Raw genomic sequence first — 23,768 nt, forward strand, 5'->3', positions numbered from 1 at the left:
CATTGATATAGAATTACCCCCCATGGACATCAGTATGGAATCCCCCCATGGTCATTGATAAATAATTGCCCCCCATGGTCATTAATATAGAATTGCACCCATGGTCATTGATATAGAATTGCCCCCCATGGACATCAAAATATGGAATCCCCCATGGTCATTGATATAGAATTGCCCCCCATGGACATCAGTATGGAATCCCCCCATGATCATTGATATAGAATTGCCCCCCATGGACATCAATATGGATTACCCCCATGGTCATTGATAAAGAATTGCCCCCCATGGACATCAGTATGGAATCCCCCCATGGTCATTGATATAGAATTGCCCCCCATGGTCATTGATATAGAATTGCCCCCCATGGTCATTGATAAAGAATTGCCAGTATGGAATCCCCCCATGGTCATTGATATAGAATTGCCCCCCATGGTCATTGATATAGAATTGCCCCCCATGGTCATTGATAAAGAATTGCCCCCCAAGGACATCAGTATGGAATCCCCCCATGGTCATTGATAAATAATTGCCCCCCATGGTCATTAATATAGAATTGCACCTATGGTCATTGATATAGAATTGCCCCCCCCCCCATGGTCATTGATATAGAATTGCCCCCCATGGACATTAGTATGGATTACCCCCATGGTCATTGATATAGAATTGCCCCCCATGGACATCTGTATGGAATCCCCTCATGGTCATTGATATAGAATTGCCCCCCATGGACATCAGTATGGAATCCCCTCATGGTCATTTATAAAAAATTGCCCCCCATGTACATCAGTATGGAATCCCCCCATGGTCATTGATATAGAATTGCCCCCCATGGACATCAGTATGGAATCCCCCCATGGTCATTGATTTAGAATTGCCCCCCATGGTCATTGTGCCCCCCATGGACATCAGTATGGAATCCCCCCATGGTCATTGATTTAGAATTGCCCCCCATGGTCATTGATATAGAATTGCCCCCCATGGACATTAGTATGGAATCCCCCCATGGTCATTGATAAAGAATTGCCCTCCCATGGAAATTACTATAGCATCCCCCCATGGCCATTAGTTTGGAGTTACAGTAGTCCCTATCGACATTATTATGAAGCACAGCACCCCCTCGGCCATTATTATGGATTAATTTGCCCCCATAGCCATTGAAGTACCCCGAAGCTATGGCAAGTAAACTAGAATCGGCTCCATAGCCACATGAAGTACCCTACCCCTGTGGCCATTGTAATGGAGTTGTACCCCATCATTATTAATATAGAGTCCTCCCTTCCCCCATGACAATTATTATGGAGTAGTTTGCCCCCATAGCCTTTATTATGAATTGCCCTGCTCCAATGGCTATGGAGTACTCCACCCCCATGGGCAATTCCTTTAGAGACCTCCCCACCCCCATGAGGTACCCTGCACCTATGGCTATTATTATGAAGTTTTACCCCCATGTAGTTGCCCCCCCCCATATAAATATAGCCCCCGGCCAGTAGTATGGAGTTCCCCTGTGATTGGGTCTCCGCAGTAAATATAAGAACATTACCGCAGCCATGATAACACCGAGCCGTCATTTACAAATCATTTCCAGGGAATATTCCAAATCCCCCATGAAACCTGTCCACAGATCTCTCATGTTACCCCTCCGGTGCCATCGCCCCCCTCTGGCCACTAAGATGCTGGGAATGGTGCTAATCCTATTATTAATACGACTGGCACCCACAGTGCCAACCCCGGGCACAAAATATTCTCATTAATCCTCTCCGATTTCAGGAGCCGGGGCCAGAGCGCCGTCCAATCAGGGACACAAAATCCTATTTATTTCACAGTGAATCAACCTCAGGAGGAATCATTCACCTGTAAAAATGAAAACATTGCAAGGGGCCACACAAGAGGCTCAGGATGGATTGGTGGGAATTCTGTGGCCCTCCGGAGACATCTGAACCCCAAATCAATGAATACAAAATATTCCTCTGCCAATATTATAATCTGTCCATTGAGAATAAACCTGAGGGGCCCCGGGGGCCAATACACCAAAACTTTATTAACACTTTACACGGATTTGGGGTTTTCTGTGTATTAGGGACGGGCGGCTGATATCCCAGCTGCTGCTGTATTGATTATTGATTGGTATCAGTGATATAAAGTCAGAATATGGGGGGCTGTTATATCCAGCGGGGTCACAGCTGCCGGGGGCCCATGGTTTGGGTTCAATATTCACATCCTATAAACACTCTATAGTGATTGTATTGGTGATTGGTAATATTGATTAGCATTGCTAAGTGTGATATACACCATAGATTATTATCAGTATTGGTGATTGATCGGTGATTTGTAATATTGATTAGTGTTATTATTGGTTGTTTGTATTGATGATCGGTATGATTGATTAACATTGGTAACTGAGATGTTTTGGTGTTTTGCATTATTGATGATTGATTGGTTATTGATGATCGGTATTAGTGATTACCATTGATGATGATGGATGAGCTGCATACACACGTGTAATAATTGTGCCACGACTAATGACCGCACGATGTATGAATGAGCTCCGTACATACACCATTGTTCTGCTCTATGGAGAGGAGAGGACGACGGAGCGCCACCCCGCTGTGCTCTCTCCCCCTTCCCTTGCATTAGGATTGTACGTCGCCCATCGTCTGTGGATCCGCCAGGACGGTCGGTTGGACAATGGACGAGGGCCCAGCCAATTATGGGGCGAGAACCATTGGACGTGTGTACAGCTTTACCCATAAAAATACAATTATTGATCGGGGTGCAATAGATGTAACACATGCCAATAAATTCATCGGGTTATATTGCTAATATTGGTGCTGAGATTTCTTATCTTCCCAGCTCTGGGCACAGACTACAGACCGGTTCCCTCACAGACCCATCATCACACATTGGGGGGTCTCATGTTGCATGCTGGGGGGGCAGATTTCCCCTCCTGCCCCAGCTGTGGTTTTGGAGGGGCAGCGGGCATGGATTTAGGAGGTCAGATTGACATTGTGTGTGCCCAGCAGTCACCATAAACCCCACAATATCCCCAATCAGGAGAATCTGGAAAGGTGTAAATGGTGCCGGCGAGGGTCCATGGCACAGATCGGTGACTCCGGTGGACACAGCAGTCTCATTTGGACGGTTTGGGGTCACTAAGCCTCGGCTGATCGGCACTGAGCAGGTGGTTGGCTCACAACCCCTTTACTGCGGGCCAACCAGGGGGGGTGATGGGTGCGGGCCCTGGGTCGGCCTGCCAGCACACACAGACTCGGCATGTGGCGGATTGCAGAACATTTACTACACGATAATTCTGAAAAGATGCCCGGCCTGATGTGTATGATTTATGGGGCTGGCTGAGGACCTCCGCACCCGGCCACCAAACTACAAAACTCCTCCATCCTTATCCCTTTCAAAGTGCTTTGCTATATCTGCTCACAAAAAATATGTTGATCCTGCCAGAAATCTATTGAGCTGATAACTTCCTGAGCTCTCTGCCTGTTCTGTTATCAGTTACATTGTTCCCAGCTATTTCCGTGGACTACAGAACACCCTTCCATGTAATTGAAGGGAGGCATTCTGTAGTCCTGTGCTAGGGTGACAACACTGCCCTTCTCTAGGAACAGAATAATGGGTGTTGTCACCCCAGGACAGGAAGTGTGCCACTGAAAAGGGAAATAAACCATGAAAATGAACAAAATGAATGCATCATGTCAGAGGACGGGTGAGCTTCAATTACATTTCTGTTCCTCGGTTTAGATTCATTTTAATCTCATGCAATAATTTAACCCAAAAAAAAAACAAAATTCCCAGCATGCCCTGGTGCAGAGTCAAGGGGAGTCACCTGACACACTGGGCCTGATTTGATAAAAATAAATGAATTTGGGAAAATAGACTATTATGGGAGAACCTGGGTGATCGAGCAAACCTGGAATGAATCTGGTCCCGAACTGAAAACATTTACTAGCAAATAGCAAATGATTTTTCTGAAATCCATTCCAGGTTTGCTGCATCACCCAGGTTCTCCCATGATAATCTTCTCCAGTCTTGGAGAGCTATAATAAATCAGGCCAATAATAATATGTTTCCCATTCTACCCATCCTCCTCTTCCCTATACTCGCTGCTGATTGGCTGCGATGTGACTCGTCTGAGCTCTATAGCTGCACCTCCCCATCATTCCTTGTCTGTGAGCGCCATCTGGTGTCCAATCAGCCACATGACTGCCACTGCTGCCTGGTCCCTCTGAACATGGGTACTCCCAGCACCCAGAGTAAAATGTGGCGGGGTCTTGTCACATAACAAAAACCAAGCTGATCCCTCTCCCCTGTGACCCCTAAAACTGCGCCTCAAAGTATATAAACCATGAAGAACCCTGCACATATTGTAGCTTCCTCTTCTGTGGATGTGGCGGCTGCATTAGTTATTTTATTTTATATATTCACCTGGTGATCCTGCCAGCAACACAGCCCATGGAGAGAGTTGGGAACTAGTAGAGGGTAGCAGAGAGTACGAGAATCTATTATTACCAAACTTATAACAGTAATATCACCGCCATATCATCATTCCTGTGCTGTCATAGCTATGTAATAATTTATATCCGCCCTGTCAGTCATTTCATCTCAGCTCTGTAAGTGGGCGTGTCCTTTCTATATAAATTCAGCCAGTCAGGGACGGTCAATGTGCTGATACAGTGTGTGAGAGGCAGTGCTGTGAGCAGAATTTCCCCCATTCCCTGTCCTGGCGTCAAACAGACTTCAGCTAAACTTACACTCATTGGATTCACAAAGCAATTCAGTGAATTGTGACACTAAGGGGTTGTACCTCCTGTGCTAACCAAGTGCCTGCACAGCACAGACACAATACAAAGCACAAAGGCTGAGATGTGTGATTGTCTGTCAGCAGTGGCAGAGGAGGACTGATGACAAAGGATAGTGATAAATTGTTCATCATTGGGGGGGAGGGGATCAATTATTAGATTTGCCCGGAGATCAGGGGTAATACTTTAGGGCCGTGCTGATTTCAGTAAGTAGGAGAGATGAGGATTTGCCTGCACACTATAATGCCCAGCATGCCCACAGAGTCAGAGAACTTTGTATGGCCCTACAGATAAGCAGGGGGATTGGACTGAATTCATACCAATCGTCCAATGAAAATCCCAGACAACTCCCCGTTCTCACCAATTATTCCTAATGACGGAAGGCGGATAATGGAGCTCAATCCATAGGCACGGATTTCTGCAATTCCCCAATTTATATAAAAATCAGAAAAATGAACAATGGTAACAGCGACGATAAAAGCTCCGAAATCATCATGTACAGCACACACAGCCTGCAACATGTGGGAGAGATATATACTGAATGCTATCTCCCCTCCTCCATCATTCATAGCCCCTCCCCCTTTCATAGTCCCTCCTCCTCCATCGTTCATAGCCCCTCCCTTCCATCATTCATAGCCCCTCCCCCTTCATAGTCCCTCCTCCTCCAGCATTCATAGCCCCTCCCTTCCATCATCTATAGCCCCTCCCCCTTTCATAGTCCCTCCTCCAACATTCACAGCCCCTCCTCCATCATTCATAGCCACTCCCCCATTCATCGCCCCTCTTTCATAGTCCTCCTTCCTCCATCATTCATAGCCCCTCCCCCTTTCATAGCCCCTCCTCCATCATTCACAGCCCCTCCCTTCCATCATCCATAGCCCCTCCCCCTTTAATAGTCCCTCCTCCAACATTCACAGCCCCTCCTCCATCATTCATAGCCACTCCCCCATTCATCGCCCCTCCTCTTTCATAGTCCTCCCTCCTCCATCATTCACAGCCCCTCCCTTCCATCATTCATAGCCCCTCCCCCTTTCATAGCCCCTCCTCCATCATTCACAGCCCCCTTCCATCATTCATAGCTCCTCCCCCATGCATAGCCCCTCCCCCATGCATAGTCCTCCCTCCTCCAACATTCACAGCTCCTCCCTTCCATCATTAATAGCCACTCCCCCATTCATCACCCCTCCCCTTTCATAGTCCCTCCTCCATCATTCACAGCCCTCCCCTTTTCATAGTCCTTCTTCCTCCAACATTCACAGCTCCTCCCTTCCACCATTCATAGCCCCTCCCCCATTCATAGTCCCTCCTTCATCATTCATAGCTCCTCCCCAATGCATAGCCCCTCCTTCTCCCCAACCTCTATCATTTTTAGCCCCTCCACCATCAATTATATCCCCCTCAATTCCATCATTCTTAGCTCCTCCTCCAATATTCACTCCTCCCATCCTCCACCATTCATAGCCCATCCCCCTCCATCATGCAGAGCCCCCTTTACATTACCCACTTGTCATTCATAGCTCCTCCCCCACCTTTATCTATAATCCCTCCCTTTCCTCTCCCATCATACTTAGCCCCTCCCATCTGATTTATCATTCATAGCTCCTCCCCCTCCCAGAGGCGAGCAGGTCTGAATTAAAGACAAAAGAAATCCTTACTCCCATCATCCATCCACCAATCAGTTCAGAGTTCCCATTCATCATAAAGTGATATTCTGGGTGTATAAGATGAATATTAGGAAATAAAACACCCCTCCCCCCCCCCCCATACCCACTCAATCAACCAATGAGCTCACAGTAGTCCCATGAATAGATTGCTGAATGCTGATTGGCAGCTTTGGGGTCCCAACACATTTCCCCACACTTCCTGCCAAGAAAACATCACAGGAAGTGAGAGGGGCCCCATTTGTGTCCCCTTTGGAAGATTTCCCCTCTATTCTTGTATTATTGTTTTTTCCATCACTTCCTGTCTTGGTGACACCAGGAAAATCAGAATGAATCCACCCATCAATGAAAGAAGAACCCCTCTCATCTCACCACTCCGCTCTCTCCTCCTATCAGTGTTCTCCTTGTTAGCACATGATCATTGCAGTGACTTGTTGTGCTGCTTCTCCCTCTCCTAGTCTGAGCTCTGCTGCACAGGGATGGGAAAAAGCCAAATTCATGTAATAGTGACCACAGAGCTGCAATAAAAAATCTATTTCAGCAATAAATACCCCATCAGCATAACAATTACCCCCTGGGGCTACAAATACAAAAATTTCCAGCATGCTGGAGGATCTCCGCCCTGTGCTGGGAGAGAATCGTCCAATGATTGGCCAGCGCAGGGATCTCTGCAGACAGAAGCAGCCACTTACCTCGTCCAGCAGGCTGTGACTCCCCTCTGGCTTTGGACGGCGACATTTATAGCGGCTCCCACAGAAGTGGCGATCTATATTTGGGCAACAATGGTCAGATCCGGGCACTGATAATATCTTATTATAGTCCGGGGGGAGGGGGGTGGGGTGACATCGATATTTCAGGATTTTATTACACTTTCACCTGTTTCTCCTCCAGATCACCAAATATTTTATTATTTACTCCACCACAAATCAGCGCAGTGGGCGGAGCTTTGCTCATTAACCCTTTGCACACAATCTTCCATTAAAGAGAACCTGTCAGGGAGAAGAAATCTGATAGACGTGGGAATTATCCAACCTCAAACGTTATCAAAAGATCCCAGGCGGGGCCTAATAATCATTTATATTGTGACTACGTTATATTCCAGACATATAACATACAACCATACAATATATAACATACAACATATAACATACAACATATAACATACAATATAAAACATACAACATATAACATACAATATATAACACACAACATAAACATACAACATATAACATACAACATATAGCATACAATATAAAACATACAACATATAGCATACAATATATAACATACAACATATAGCATACAATATATAACATACAATATATAACATACAATATATAACATACAACATATAACATACAACATATAACATACAACATATAACACTGAAATCATAACAGAGGGATTGCAGGCGATATTGTCCCAGCCGTCCATACACATGGTGATAGAACGGACGGGGACCGATTCTCTATACACTGATGATCCAATGATTTACAATGCTTGACTGATACCCGACGCGTTTCGCCCTTATTGGCTTCTTCAGGGGATCACAAACAGTTACTGTAAGTAAAGATAATAATAATATATGCGAATCACAACATTCACATATAGTAATAAAATGATTGCAGGATCACTGGTAGCAGATATTTATATAAAATGACAATATGATTTGTATCCAATAACAATATAGTAACATAACCCAAAGAGTACAATAAATATATATCATATAATGAATAAACAAAGTAAATCATTAGAAAAATAAAAAATAATAATGAAGCTTTGACTATTACCCATTATGAGATACTGATATAAGTATAGTGGGAATACAGTGCCAGGATATAGGTGAGCGCCATACCTGACAATATAACCTATCTGACTTGAGAGAAGTAGTGGGAGCTAATCAGCTGACGTAAGGTAAGTATAAAATATAACTTACTGTACAGGTAATGACACATTATCAGAGTTTATGCCAATACTTTGTATAATTATTAATATAAATCATATACAGGTGTGACACAGGTACATACCTAATGCTTCATAGAAATACATTGCATATTGATCACATGACATCGGTATATGGCTTAGTACTTACAGTTCAGATTATATACCTGGATGGAGAAATGAGGAGGATCAGAGGTGGTAATGATATTGTAGGTGTGATTACGGGATAGTTTAAACAATTATTATAATATTAGGATTAGTCAAACATAATGGAGCAATGGTGAAATGAAATAATAACATCATAGGCTCCATTGCTGTCCATTATATGATATATAAAAGATAAAATAATCATATTTGTGTGGTAAGCGGACCAACATGTCTTACAATGAGATAAGTCCAGGTATGAATGGACCTTATGGTACCTGGGGTTCCCATGTTGGGGTTACTGTATGGGAAGGAAAGCTTTAACGCTATCCATATCTTCGGAGCCCGGAGCTTTGGGGGCCACTTGCATTCTGTTGGCAATCGTTTTACGTTGTGGTTGCCACCTCTGGGATTGTAAGGAACATACTCAAGGAGAGGAAAGGTGATCATGAAGGAGTTGTATTTATGCGGGGTGCCCACATGGTAGCTTAGGGGCGCTGTACTTCCAGGTGTGATGGAATGGACATAGATCCTCATATTGAAGGCTTTATAGGTGTAGAAATAATTCATGGTAAAGGACTGGAGGAGGTTGAGGAACGCATGTAAGTCCTCGGTGCAGCCTACCCAGAACAATCGTCTGCTTTCCATAGGTGGATGGATTTGGTGTACCTGGAAGTTGGAGTATTTCCTTCTCCCATTCACCTGGGTGGGGTTCGCTTGGCTGGTGCACCTTTCATTCCTAGTCGCTGCGCTTGCAGGTAAGTATCATGGCTGAAGTAGTTTGGTTTGGGAGGTCCGGTTTGGATGTGGTAAAGCATTTCTTGGTATTTTGTTGTGCGGTGTACGTGTGTAGAGTGATTCTTTATTAGTAGTCACTGTTTCTGATGGTACCGTCATGTCAGGTGGAGTAGCTGAAAGATGGCAGAGTTGGGACAATAGGTCGGAGGAATCAATAATCCCCCTGCATGTGATGTACGAGCGTTGATTCCGGCTACAATCGGAGGTCCCGGGGGGTTGGGGAGGTTTCTGTGATGTTGGAGTAGTCGGCGTCGGGATCCATAGATAGTTTTATGTCGATAAGGTTCGATGTGTAGGCATTGGAGGTGATTATATGGAATGCCGTCTCTTCTCTCTCATTTTAATATCAACCTGTCAGGGAGGCATCACCAGAACCCCCCACCTGCCACTGGCCCCCCCTAGAGGAGGTGCAAGCAGATCTGTGCAGGGCCACAAGATGCGAAGGCTCCAAAACTGCACAGCAGGATCTGGGCCACTGGGACGAGGTGACAGGTTCTCTTTACTGACTTATAACCAGCAAAGTTATCAGCCAATAGGAAGTGGGGGCAGTTTTTGGTGGGTCAGTGTTTGGGAAGCTCCTCCCACCTGTCCAGGGAGATTCTCCATTGTTCTGTACAGGTAGGTGAGTCACATGACCAGCGGTGAAATGCGTCCCCAGGTGAGATCACCACCTATCAATGCGCATTGTCACCGATTTCTGTAAATCCAATAAATTATCGTTTCCTCTCCATCACTCAACATTGCTGACTTTTATTTATTGTTTTTTCATTGACAGAGAAATCTTTAAAGAGAAGAAACGGATACAAAAGGAGGAATCCCGGAATAATCCCACCAATCACACGGCTCCCCTGGCTGCTAGGATGGGGTTTAACCCTCTGCTAGTTTGTACCGGATTTCATGCTGCCCACATGGGGTTAAATCGCCACGGAGTTCCTTCCTCCGATATGGGGGGTTGGGTTCTTGGTGGAGTTGGACCTTTACACTGGTTGTCACTGCGATAATTGGTGGGGGTCACATTAATGCCCCTTAATCCCCATCGGGCCCTCTGCCCACTGACCTTCCAGTAGCGGAATTGTTGGATGGGCACCAAGTACAGAGATGCCAGGAATACCAGGGCAAGAGTGGCAGCACTTGGACTTATTTAAAGGAGTATTCCGGATCTAGATAGGTAAATCTATGATCTCTGACCTCCTAATTCCTTCATCCCCATCCTTCTAATCATCTCTATTATTATTTTCTTCCCCATCCTTCTCCTCACCCCAAATTATCCCTTGTAACCCCCATCCTCTTCTCAATGCATCATCCTCATCCTTCTCCTCCTCCCCTATCCTCCTGCATAACCCCCATCCTCCTCTATATCCGTCATCCCCATCCTTCTCCTCACCCCCAATTATCCTCTATAACCCCCATCCTCCTCTATATCCATCATCCCCATCCTTCTCCTCCCCCCTATTCCTTTATCTTCCTCCAGGCCCAGGGATTGCAGTCATATGATCTGAGTCCCCCCAGGAATGGTGAAGTGTTGCGGTTGGGTCGGTTGGTGCCGTGACCCCGGATCACTCAGCTGCTGCTATATTCGGAGTTCTTGTTGGATTGGGAAGGAAAATGTGAATTGAAGTGTCCTAGCCATCTGTTCCCCTGAGATCAGGAGAGGGGACAGGTGCAGGGACCCCCTGCCAGCATGATTAACCCCTTCTCATCATTGTCATCCTTCATTATTACCCATCATCACCCTGCACTGCTTCATTAACCCTTCACCACCCAGCATCCTCATAGCTGATTATCAGCTCACAGCCTGCTCTGTATATCTGCAATGTGAGATCATCTAAGGCACTGCTGCCTCTCTTGGTGTCCCCAGATTTGATATTTGGTGGTGTCACCATTGTGATCCCTCTGTTCTCCATGCTGGAGAGGAAGCTGTACCTGGGAATCTACTGTGAAAGGATTTTCCTGCTTCTCCTTTATTTATTCTGTAGTCTGAACTTCCTCCTCCTCTAATATTACCCCACTAGCTCCCAACTGCCCTGATTGTACTAGCACAGAGCCGATTTCCAGTAATCTCCAGTGTCCCTGTATTCCTGCAGTGCTCATGTGTTGTCAGAGCTGCATGCTGAGTGGATTACAGTCCCATGCAATTCTGCTGATTGCCACCAGATGGCACCATTAATCCTCATAGCGTGTCATTGCAGTTCCCACCATCAGTGGAAAAAGTCACAAAGTAAAAAAAAAGAAATATAAAATATCATAACTTACATTATTCAAATATTTATAGATTTACGTTACTAAATTTATGTAAAAATGTATTTTACCCCAAAAGTTATTTATAATTAGTTAGCAATAGGTAATTAAAGTTATGCAGAAGCAGCAAATGTAAAAGTTCCTCTGGGGTCAACTCTTTTTTGAATGAAGGTCATTTAAATCATTTTCTGTCCCTTATTGATGCTTTTAAATGCTGAGAGATATGCAGTCATTACATCACCAGCCACCAGGGGGCAGCCCCAATGTGAGGGGTAAATCCCCAGCTCTGCCAAGATGGCTGCCTCCACACAGAGACATATTGACTGAACTGTTCCCATATTCTGCCCACTGGTTGTGTCTGCTCCCTGATGACTGATGAGGAATTCTCATATTAAAGGTTAAATGTGATATTGGTGCTGTGGGTGTCCCCGGCCTGGCACCGTGCAGGGACAGAAATAGAATAATGGAGCCACTTCCTGGAAGATCTCCCTGCACAATCCCTACATGTCCCACTCAGGACCTCCAGGTGAGCTCTTTGTGGGTTCTTCCTTATATATAACCTTTCTATCCATAGCGCTGACATCTTCCATAGTGCTGTACAGTCTGTGGTCACCTCACTGGCTGTACCTCACAGGGGCCCCCATAGGCAGGGACATTAGATTGTGAGCTCCTATGAGCTACAGTCACATGACTGTGCTGAGGGATTCAAACTCTTATTGAAATCATGCTGGTCCCATTCTCCTAGTATCATAATTATTAAACTTTATTTATATAGTGCCAACATATTCCGCAGTGCTGTACAGAAGAACAGACAAACTGACACAGGAGAGGACCCAGACCCAGGAGCTTACAATCTAAGATGTCATTATGGCAGTCACCACATCACATGACTGCTCTGTGAATATACAGCAATGTGCCCAGCACTCGGCCGTGTGAATGTGCCAGATTTGTCTGTGGCCGGGCGTTGAGTTTGGGAAGCCCAGCAATGAACTCAGTGACCCCCCCCCCCCAGCATTACTCTATGGCAGTGCAGCTCACAGAGGGTGGAGAGATGTACTGATCAGGGTCTGTGATCTGACATTCCCTGGTGGGAATCATTTACTGCCATTGAAACACATGGAAGATTCCCTCGAGTGAATGTCAGATTCCTTGTTTTATAACTAGAGCCGTGTGTGTCATTTCTGTCCTCAGGTATCACTGGCAGTACAGCTCAGCACCGTCATCTCAGGATCTGCAGTCCTGCAGCTTCCTTTTTATTTTATTTTTGTTTGCATGAAAATATTTTAATATTTATTTTTTTTTTATTTATCAATGCTGAGTGACCCCCAGACCTCATTTTTGAAAATGTTATTTCTTTATCTGGTCAGCTTCGCTGCTGAATCCAGAATGTCACCCAAATGTCTACAATTTTTCAGCCAATCAGAAAAAAAGACAAAAAAACAATAAAATTGTTATAAAAATTTAATGCGGATTCACCGGGAAGAAATCGACCGACTGCCATAAATTGGGGGTGAAAACCCTGGGGAATCCAGGGGTCATTGCTGACAAATTCCACAGTGACCCCACAATTCAATGACACCTCATAAAGGAGACTCCATGGGTTATATGACCGAACCATGATCATAAATCACCCCTGGGGTAAATATGGATCCTCCCCAGACTCTGGAACTCTAAACATTAGAAAAAAATCCACCTGGGGTATATTGTGCATGTGGGTGTACGGGGGGCATATTGTACGGGTGTACGGGGGTATATTGTATGAGTGTATGGGGAGCATATTGTACAGGCATATAGAGGTATATTGTATGAAGGGTATATTGTACTGGTGTATATTGTATAGGTGTATGGGGGTATATTATATGGGTATACGGGGGCATATTGTATGAGGGGTATATTGCATAGGTAAATGGGGGGTATATTGTGTATTGTATGGATGTATGGGTGTACAGGAGTATATTGTATGGGTGTACGGGGGCATATTGTTTGAGGGGTATATTGTATGGGTGTATGGGGGGTATGTTGTATGGGTGTATGGGGGTATATTGTGTGGGTGTATGGGGGGGTATATTGTATGGGTGGGGTATATTGTATGGGTGTATGGGGAGCATATTATATGGGGGTATATTGTACGGGTGTATGGGGGTATATTGTATGGGTGTATGGGGGGTATGGGGGGTATATTGTATGGGTGTACGGGGGCATATTGTATGAGAGGTATATTGTATGGGTGTATGGGGGTATATAGTATGGGTGAATGCAGGGTATATTGTATGGGGGTATATAGTAGGGGTGGCATATTGTACAGGTGTATAGAGGTATATTGTATGGGTGTATGGGGGGGGGGGGGTATATTGTATGGGTGTATGGGGAGGGTATATTGTATAGGGGTATATAGTATAGGTGTATGGGGGGTATAATGTATGGGTGTATAGAGCGTATATTGTATGAGGGGTATATTGTATGGGTGTATGGGGGGTATGTTGTATGGGGGTATATTGTATGGGTGTATGAGGGTATATTGTACGGGTGTATGGGGAGCATATTGTATGGGGGTATATTATATGGGTGTACGGGGGCATATTGTATGAGGGGTATATTGTGTATTGTATGGATGTATGGGGGGCATATTGTATGAGGGGTATATAGTATGGGTGTACGGGGGTATATTATACGGGTGTACGGGGGCATATTTTAGGGGTGCATGGGGCATATTGTAGGGGTGTATTGGGGTATTTTGCACCCTCCAGTTTCCGCTGTTGATGGTTTGTTTAAATTTTGATTATAAAATAAGCAATGGAATCATTCGGAGGTGTATTTATAAATCCGACTCATAGTAATATAGGAAATAGTAAATCCATTGAAACGCATGGACCTGGAACATTCCTCACAATGGAATTTCTGGTGAATATTAGATTCACTGCTTAATAGACTCCTTAACAGTCTGATTAAAGTTTAAACAAAATACCGTAGGTTTAATAACTTTAAAAATTTTATAAATCATTGTGTATAGAAAGGGGGGGGGGGGGGACTGAGGTCCAACAGAGGGACTTTCCCTTGAAATCAGGGGCAGTTGGGGGTATGAATTGTTCAGTGGGGGATACAAAGCTCCCAACAGGGACAGTTCTGATATCCAGCTGTCAGGTCCGGAGAGCCCTTTTATTTGATGGAAGAATAGAATTGATTCCACTCTGGTGAATTTCCGTCTTGGGCCACTAGATGGCGCCATAAGCACAGAGCACAATTGTAGTTCCCTGATTGGCCGCTATGTTTCTGTCTTATAATAATAATTGAACCTGAACGTGCCCTGCTCTGGATTTCAGGAGTGAAAAGGCAAAACAAAGCTATTAGAATGATTAAAAAACAAATAAATCAAAGTTTATAGAAAAGTTCTGTCGCTCAGAAAGCATAAGGTGATTGGCGGGTAACCTGACGCATTTCACGGGCTGGGTGATATAAAAGTCTGAAGAGGCCGATGTGAAATGCGTCAGTTTCAGGAAGTTGCAGCAATTCTCATGCAGATTCCTGATCCTCTCTGACCGACATATAAAGAACCTGCTAATGACGTTCTAAACTTTGTTGTTTTTTTTAAAATAAACTTTGCTCCGCCCACCAGACCACGCCCACTGTTTGATGTGACATGTGACGGGCGCAGCTGCCTTTGTCTAATTTTCATATGTTGGGAGGTATGGAGATGGGGTATGTATTACAGAGGGTATTTCATATATTGGGGTATAGAGAATCGGGGGAATGGGGGTATACAATACAGATAGGAGAGGGTTTCCCGCCATATACCTCCGCATCCCCCTATCTACCTTCTTCTATTGCCCTGTAAACCCACATTCATCTCTGAGGTCTTTTCATCTTTCTTGTACCCCCCACATGTTATTATTATTATTATTAAACAGGATTTATATAGCGCCAACATATTACGCAGCGCTGTACAATAAATAGGGGTTGCAAATGACAGACTAATACAGACAGTGATATCCAGTGATTCTAATTGCCTTGGTGCAGATTTGGAGGATTTTTTCCTCGTTGGGATATAAATAAATCGTTTCTTTTCACTGATTATCGCTTCTCCTGATTGGGCGGTGAATTCTCTGCGGCGGATTCGCTATTGTCATCTCCATCCTCTGCTGCCAAATCCATGGCCGGGCCAAGCACTAATTACCCCCCATTGCTGTATAGGAGGGGGTCACCGGAGGAATTCATCTCAGCACCATCTGCAGGAAAATTTACTGACACAGCCGCCCCTGGGATTAAAGGGGCACTCCACCCCAGTGAGAGGCTACAGATCAGCTCCTGCTGTAGCCTCTCACCTTGTGACTTGAGGAGAGGTGACTGAGGAAATGCTTCCTCCTGGCTGCAGCAGACTGACATCATTGCAGCCTAGGCAAAGCAGGAGTTTAGTGAAGATAAAGGTGGAGCTCCTCCGTTCAGCTTTGTCAGCGGGGGGGTTATTATCAGGATTGTGAATGTTTCCCCTGGGGGGTTAATCTGGGTATAACCTATAGGTGGCGCATAGTGTGTGAGGGCACCATGGGGTGACACCTGTCTGTAGATCTGTCCGGGAACGTCCCGCCATTGCTGGTAATTGCGTCTCGGGTTTCCTTTTCCCGGATTGTTTGAGATGATTTTTCCCCAAACAAAAGCCAGAAATTGAATTACATCGTCCAATCAGAATGAGGCCTCCAGTCATCGGGGACACGGCGCTCGCTGTGAGAGGGGTTTTATCAGATAAACGCTTTCATTATTACCGATAATTCACAAATTGTATCCAATCATCTCCCTGCGCGGTCTCTGCCACAACTCCATATATGGTAATACCAAATTCTGCAGGTGGTGTCACCTGTATGAGGGGCGTCGCCCAGCTCTGCCCTGTGCACAACCAAGGATGGAGGTTGCTGGGTCCCTTTCCTATCCCTCGGGTTCCATCCATCCAATGGTGGCGCTTTGTCATCTCACTGGCCGCCATTCACTCCATCCAATATGGCGGAACCGCCCCAGAAACATCATCTGTGATTGGCTGAATGGGATTTTTGGCATTTCTGGTGAGCTCTCCCCTTGTCTACCCCTGGCAGTGCGGTGACAACACTGAGAATGCTCAGGTGATGATAGCGAGTGTGCCCCCTCCCCCACACACACACCTGTCAGTCTGCAGGTTGGGTCAGCCACACACGGGACAATCCCGCGGTCCCACATGATCACTGAACACCTATGTAGCCGGAGCATTGTGCTAATGTTGTCACCGCTACACACTGCCATCCCTCTGTGTGCGGGCACAGCGGCGCGCTCATAGACTATTGCTGCTGTACAATCAGCTACTTGGTCTACAGGAAGAACATTTCCCAGAGCCCAACAAACATACATCCCTGGCCGGATGGGTGTCAGGTAACAGGTGCTCTTTACATAGGAGTTATGTTGGGGGCCCCGGAGGGTCCAGGCTGCTACTGGCAATCTCAAGAATCATTGATCGCTGAAAAGATGGAAAGTACAGCCTGTGAACCGCGTGGGTGGGACTTATGAGGAGGGCGGAGCTAACCAGGAAAGTCCCTAGTGGATATTCTGTGCCATCCAGGAGATGAGGAAAAAGGCAGTGAGGGGGAGGGGACATGGGAGGAAGGGGAGGAGCATGAGGAAGAAGATGGTGAGGATGAACATAACGGGGGATGAGATCCGCAGATAATTTTATGTTTGGTTCATGAAGCGATCTGCGGGGTCGGTTTTAAGGCCAATAGGATGGTAGGGGGTGGAGGGGGCAGTTTTAGTTCCTACTTTTTTATTTGCCCCGACCCCTTTTTCTCTTTCCACCCCTGGGGCCCTGTGAGGGGTCCGACATTCAGATAATTTGTACATTGCCGGCGCTTTTCCTTAATTCCATTTTCCATCATTTCTGCCATCCGGGGCCCGGGGGGAATCTCATGCCACAGGCAGATGGAGGTAGGTGGGCAGTTGAATTGGGTCCAGAAATGTAGGTGGCAGTTTGTGTGGTATTAGGTGGGAGGCACTTGTGGTGGGATCAACCAGGTAGGTGGCAGCAGGGGTTTGGTCACGTAGGTGGACTAGGATCACACAGGTGGGTGGGCTAAGATCACACAGGTAGGTGGGTTGGGATAACACAGGTGGGTGGTAGGTAGATGGGTTAGGATCAGACAGGAGGGTGGGTTAGAATCACACAGGTAGAAGGGCTAGGATCTTCCAGGCGGGTGGCAGGTAGGTAGGCTAGGATCACACAGGTGGGTGGGCTAGGATCACACAGGTTGGAGGGTTAGGATCACTTAGGTAGGTGTCAGGTAGATGGGTTAGGATTACACAGGTGCGTGGCAGGTAGGTGGGTCAGGATCACACAGGCAGGTGGGCTAGGATCACACAGGTGGATGGGCTAGGATTACACAGGTTGGTGGCAGGTAGGTGGGCTAGGATCACATAGGTGGGTGGGTTAGGATCACACAGGTGGGTGGGTTATGATCACACAGGTGGGTGGGCTAGGATCACACAGGTAGGTGGTTTTAGGATCACACAGATAGGTGGGCTAGGGGATCACACAGGTGGGTGGGTTATGATCACACAGGTGGGTGGGCTAGGATCACACAGGTAGGTGGTTTTAGGATCACACAGATAGGTGGGCTAGGATCACACAGGTGGATGGGCAGGCTAGGATCACACAGGTGGGTGGGCTAGGATCACACAGGTGGGTGGCAGGTAGGTGGCCTAGGATTGCACAGGTAGGTGGTTTGGGATCACACAAGTGGGTGGGCTAGGATCACACAGTTAGGTGGGCTAGGATCACACAGGTAGGTGGGCTAGGATCACACAGGTAGGTGGGCTAGGATCACACAGGTAGGTGGGCTAGGATCACACAGGTAGGTGGTTTGGGATCACACAGGTAGGTGGGCTAGGATCACACAGGTGGGTGGGCTAGGATCACACAGGTGGGTGGGCTAGGATCACACAGGTAGGTGGTTTGGGATCGGATCACACAGGTAGGTGGTTTGGGATCTGTAGCTTCTATGACACAATGTGGGAGATTTTAGTGCCTGGCCCCGCCCCATCTGATTGCGACCCTCCCATTGGCTGTGCTCCTCCATATACCCCGCACAGTCCCCGCCCCCTCCCAGTCTGCGCTCAGCTGCTGTCGGGTGTTCTCTGCGTTACATGGAGGAGGACTGACCGTACAGCCACCTACCGCCCGGGGCCCCGGACATGTCTGCAGCTCGGTGCCGGACTCTGTACGCTTTCTCCGGGGAGCAGCACCGGCAGGGACTGAAGTTTGAGGCGGGAGAGGTGCTGCAGGTGTTGCAGGTGCTGGACGGAGGATGGTGGGAAGGAGAGAAGGACGGGGTGCGGGGCTGGTTCCCTGCCAGCTACGTGCAGATCCTGCAGGTAAGGACAGGTACTCACCTAGGGTCGGGGAGGGGGAGGGGTCATTGTTGGGGTGCAGCTGAAACTGTTGGTCTGCAAAACAAAGTCACCTGACTATGGGTAGGGGGCAGATAAATGGGACCCTAGGCAGAAAAGAAGTGGGGGCCCCAAACACAGAGCATCCCCTGCTGTTCTGTCTGTAGGGGCCCCAGAGAACGTGGGAGTGGCAGTTGCCCACTTTGCCCTCCCCGGAAACTTACCTTGGTGTATGTGGGTAGGACGGTGCCCGGGGTCCGGTGTGATGTGCAGGGGCTGGACTGCAGTGATTTCTGATGGAGGCACTACAAGTTCCAGCATGCCCTCTGTACTGCCCCAGGTGGGGTTATGAATGGCCATGTGTATGTTTGCTCAGTGGGTACTAAGGAGTTAATTTGTGGTGCCGCGCCCCGGTGAACTTCTCCCCTTTGTACATAGCGGGATGTCTGACAGATCTCAGCGCCTTGTCGTGTTTTGGGATTTGCAGAGCTCCATTTTCCAGGTTTTCCCTCATTTGTCACTGGAAATGTCGCCATGATCCTGATTGGTGGAGGCGGTGAGTGCGCTCATCACCTGACCTGTGTTACCTTTTACCAGCAGGGAGCCGGGGCCCATTCATAGGTGATGGGTTTCCAATATTCTGTCCATGGCACTAACAAATGCTGCAAGGCTGTACAACGTCTGTCCTGTGGCTTCAATATGAGACATCAAACTCTGGTGGGTCCGCGGTGTCACACACGAGGAGATCAATTTATCGATCAGTTATTGGTACACGTACAATATTCTGCTCCTCCAATCATAGGATGGGGTAAGGAGGGGGGCCAGAGGGAGTATTGGGTCAGATTTGCCCCTTTGCTCATACACACAACACAACTTTTGTATTTTTGGTATTTACTGAAGCGTCCAATCACAGAGCAGAAAATGGGTTCCTGGCATTTGCTCATCTGTTTATTTCAGATTCATGGTCAATCCGAATATTTATCATCTGGGCCTTGTGTGGTCTGCGCCCCGGCCCCCAGTGCTGCTGGGACTTGTAGTTCACATTTTGTGTGTCGGGTCATCTTATCAGACATGCTGGGAGTTGTAGTCCCACCTTGGCTGGATCGCTACAATCTAATCGATAGCTACCAAGGAAATGCTTAGCCTTTGATTGCTGGGACTTGTGGTTCCCCAGATCTGTGACTAATCTATAAGGACCCAGAACCCCCTCCCCCTCCTCACCCTATCCGGTGCAATATTACATTTTATCAGAGGCCGCAGTTATTTCGCCAATTTCCCAGGGTGTCACATCTGGGCCTCCAGCCAGAGTCAGAGGGTCACAGGGGTCACTTTCCTGTCCGATATCTTTCTGTCTGTGGGGTGGATGGAGATCTGATTGCAGCTTGTCCACCAGGGGGCGCCAACAGGGACAAGCGGAGCGGTACGAGGAGTTAGGGTATCAGAGTGCGGAGGGGCGGCTGGGTGTACGATGATCTGCAGACAATCAATGCCGGGGGATAAGGAGGGAGATTGGCATTACCCCCCCAATAAATGTCCAATGTGCCCCCCCAATAAATGTCCAATGTGCCCCCCCAATAAATGTCCAATGTGCCCCCCCCCGGCATTATTGTCAGGTGACCCCTCCAACCCAAATTATTATATTTTATATATTCCGAGATTCTGTCCAATACCCCATAGAGAGGGGTAAATACCCCCTGACCCGTCCATGTGGCTGTGTACACGTGTTGTTAGCGTGTGGTCATACATGAAGTGTGGTCACCTCCTCTCCCGGGGTTACAAAACCGAATTGTGAAACAAAACTGCAGAAATTCCACAAACGCTGAATCATAGCGGATCTCCTCACCGCCTGTCCCCAACTTCCCCAAATCCCCCTCACTCATCCTCCTTCCCCTTCCTGTAATGATTGGGGTCACTCAGGTGCTCTCCCCTCCCCCCTCTTTGCCTATTATCAGGCTGGGTCAGGTGACCTGATGCCGCCGTGTGCTGTGGTGTTGCTGAGTAATTGTGTACAACAATGGGGAAAGTGAACGAGCCGGGCGGGGGATGAATTGGGGCATTGTGCCCGGCACAGCTGTGTGACAACGGGCACCAGGGAGATTGTGAGGGTCAGGCGGGGAGATCTGTGCCAGCGTTGTCACCTGATCTGGGCTCCGGACACCATCGCTATTGTGACTGCGACAATGCACCCCGAATGTCAGGGGATCGGAGTTATCTGAACCCTAAAAGTGAAAAGTCACCCGCAGATTCGTTTTTATTTCAGCAAGTAAAAAAACTTTGATCCTGCCCGAAATTCTGGGTCCTTGGCACTTCCTTGCACACAACCCCTAAATAAGCAATCCCCCCCCCCCCCTACACACACACACACACACACCAAGCAATGAGGATGATGGGATTTGTAGTCCTGTCCAAGGATAACCGTAACGTCCTTCCATAGACAGTGCAGTGAGTGTTGTCACCGTAGAACAGGAAGTGTGTAATTGGCGTTGTCACCACATCGGAGGACCAGTAAGGTGCAATAAGAGATTATTAACCTTGTCAGTGTCCCCAATATAAAACCCACGCCCGGCAACACTTTATTGGTGGAGCCGGTGACTGAGCCAGGTGTGGGGATCAATATTCAGGACGGAGGATGAATCCCATTCATTGTCCCATAAATCTGCAGAGAGGACAATCCAACCCAGACTGAATCTGCCAGACAAATCTTTGGGGCCACCAGATTACCCAGAATCCCCTCCCCCCCATACAGGTAAATGGCAGACCTCAGATGTTCCATTGGTCATTCGGCACACAGAGATCCTCGGGGGCGGGGCTTGTGTACTCGCTCCTCGGATCCTCTCCCTTTCCATATCGTTGTCTTTATTCTCTGCGTAGCTGATCAGATGTCAGCGTTGTATCTGAGGGGGATCTGCAGATCGGTGACTCATCGCCGGTAGTATGTTTATAGACGGTGAATCATCTCCTTGGAACATTCCGCTGTGTATTCACCCAGTTTTACTGGTGGGTGATAATATGCGCTGCGTCTGATTGGGTGAGAAGAATCTCATTGTCACTCATTAATTTATTTGTGACAACAAGAAGAGAAAAAGGAAGAAATGTTGAGAATGAGCGACCTGTGGGGTCCCCGGTGTAATAAATCTTTCTGTGCAGCTTCTGCTTCCTCCTTGGTGACCCCGCCTGGTGACCCCGGCGCTCTTTCCATTTCTGTGAATCTGATTGCAATGGGGAACAGTTAGGGCCCCTGCCAGGTATTTACTGCACAGAGATTGGCCCTCACTTCCTGTCCCAGTGACAACAGTTACACCAGGGAGAAAATCTGCAACCAGGACAATCAGCAGGAAGATTATATGGAGGGGGGGGGGCATTGGTTATATGATCAGTGATGAGATCCCCCCCCCCCAGAGCTGATTGACCCCCATGGGTCCTCCAATGTCCCTGGAATATGGAAATATCTGGAGCAACTCCGACTGTAATATGTCATTTGTCTGATAGAGGTGGAGATTTATCACTGCGCTCCAAAGTCAGCGAATGTCCCCTGCGAATCTTGTTGTGAGGGGCCCCCACCATCCCTGTGCTGGGTTCTGGGTCTGTACCCCTCTGTGCCCATTATGGGGCCCCACCATCCCTGTGCTGGGTCCCTGGGTTGGCAGCCAGTAACAAGCGGCAGTGTCTGATCATGTGATGTTGCTGGCGCGTGCCGTAATTCGGTGTCTCGGCTTCCTCTGTGATCTCCGTCCCTCTACAATATTCATCGCTCTGCCAGATCCGAGAAGGAAATGTGAGAGGATGAGACTGTCGAGGAATCGGGGCGCTCCAAGTGACATTGCCCCCATTATACCCGGGTTTAGTGTATGGGGGGGGGGGGGTCGCATGGCATTTCCCCCGGCTGGTGACAACAGTGGGCCAGGTCTGTATATTGGATGCTGGAACGGCCTCTTGTAGTTACCATTAGAAGTCAGTGTGGTGACAACACAGGAAAGCACGTGGGATGTAGGGAGAGCGTTGTCACCTTATAACAGGAGGTGCCCTATGGAGCCCCTTCATGGCAGGATCACCAGAGATTATTATGAAGGTGCAGATCTTGATGAGATTTGATTGGCTGGGAGGAAGCAGTCGGGTGATTTCCAGTTCACATTTGGTGCCGGCGGGTGTGGTGGGCGGAGCTCTGGCACCTTCACTAATTACAAATCTTCACCCCATACCAATGACTAATTGACGGCTACAAATTGGCGGTGATTGGGGTGTCACCGCCCGCGGCTGAGGGATGACAGATGCATGCTGGGAGGTTGGAGGAGCAGCGGCAGTTTGGCTTTACTTAGTGAACACGTCAGCCCAGCGCAGGATCTGCATGGGAAAATGTATTCCAGGCCCCGGGGGGAGCTGGGGGCCAAATCCTCCAATAGACACAGTAAAGTCATGTGAGGAGTATTCTCCAATGGGAGGACAGATCCCGGCACATCATGCTGATCCTCTGACTTCAGCAGCCGGGGGGGGCAGAGAACAAATATTGAGGATCAGCATGACAGCCAGGCGACCGGCATTTCCATCTAATGTGTGCAGAGATAATGTATGGGAAACCAAAACCGATTGAACTCTGGAGGGGGTTAGAGCTCTGCCTGGCTTTTATTATTGTGTCCCCATTGGGCAGATTCACCGCTTCTTTGTCCTGGTGTCACCGAGACAGGAAGTGAAAGAAAATCTCAAATTCTGCAATCAGAACAGGAAGTGAGGTGAAACGTAGGGCGAGATCTCCCGGAATAAGGAAACGTTTTGGTGTCAG

The 23,768-nt window shown here is 47.6% G+C and overlaps 2 protein-coding genes across 3 annotated transcripts in view; one reads left to right on the forward strand and one right to left on the reverse strand.

Moving 5' to 3' along the window:
• Positions 1-23,768, reverse strand: part of LOC140325438 (UDP-glucuronosyltransferase 2A2-like) — a 197,240-nt gene that overhangs the window by 7,981 nt on the left and 165,491 nt on the right. The window lies entirely within an intron of this gene.
• The window catches only part of GAS7 (growth arrest specific 7), a gene marked incomplete in the record, with an annotated part of 44,407 nt that continues 39,350 nt past the window's right edge, over positions 18,712-23,768 (forward strand). For both annotated transcript variants that reach the window (XM_072403263.1, XM_072403264.1), the window contains 1 exon segment: positions 18,712-18,976. In XM_072403263.1, coding sequence (XP_072259364.1) covers positions 18,797-18,976 — 180 coding nt within the window.

Source organism: Pyxicephalus adspersus, chromosome 3 (assembly GCF_032062135.1).
Source record: "Pyxicephalus adspersus chromosome 3, UCB_Pads_2.0, whole genome shotgun sequence".
In the NCBI taxonomy this organism is placed as follows: Eukaryota; Metazoa; Chordata; class Amphibia; order Anura; family Pyxicephalidae; genus Pyxicephalus; species Pyxicephalus adspersus.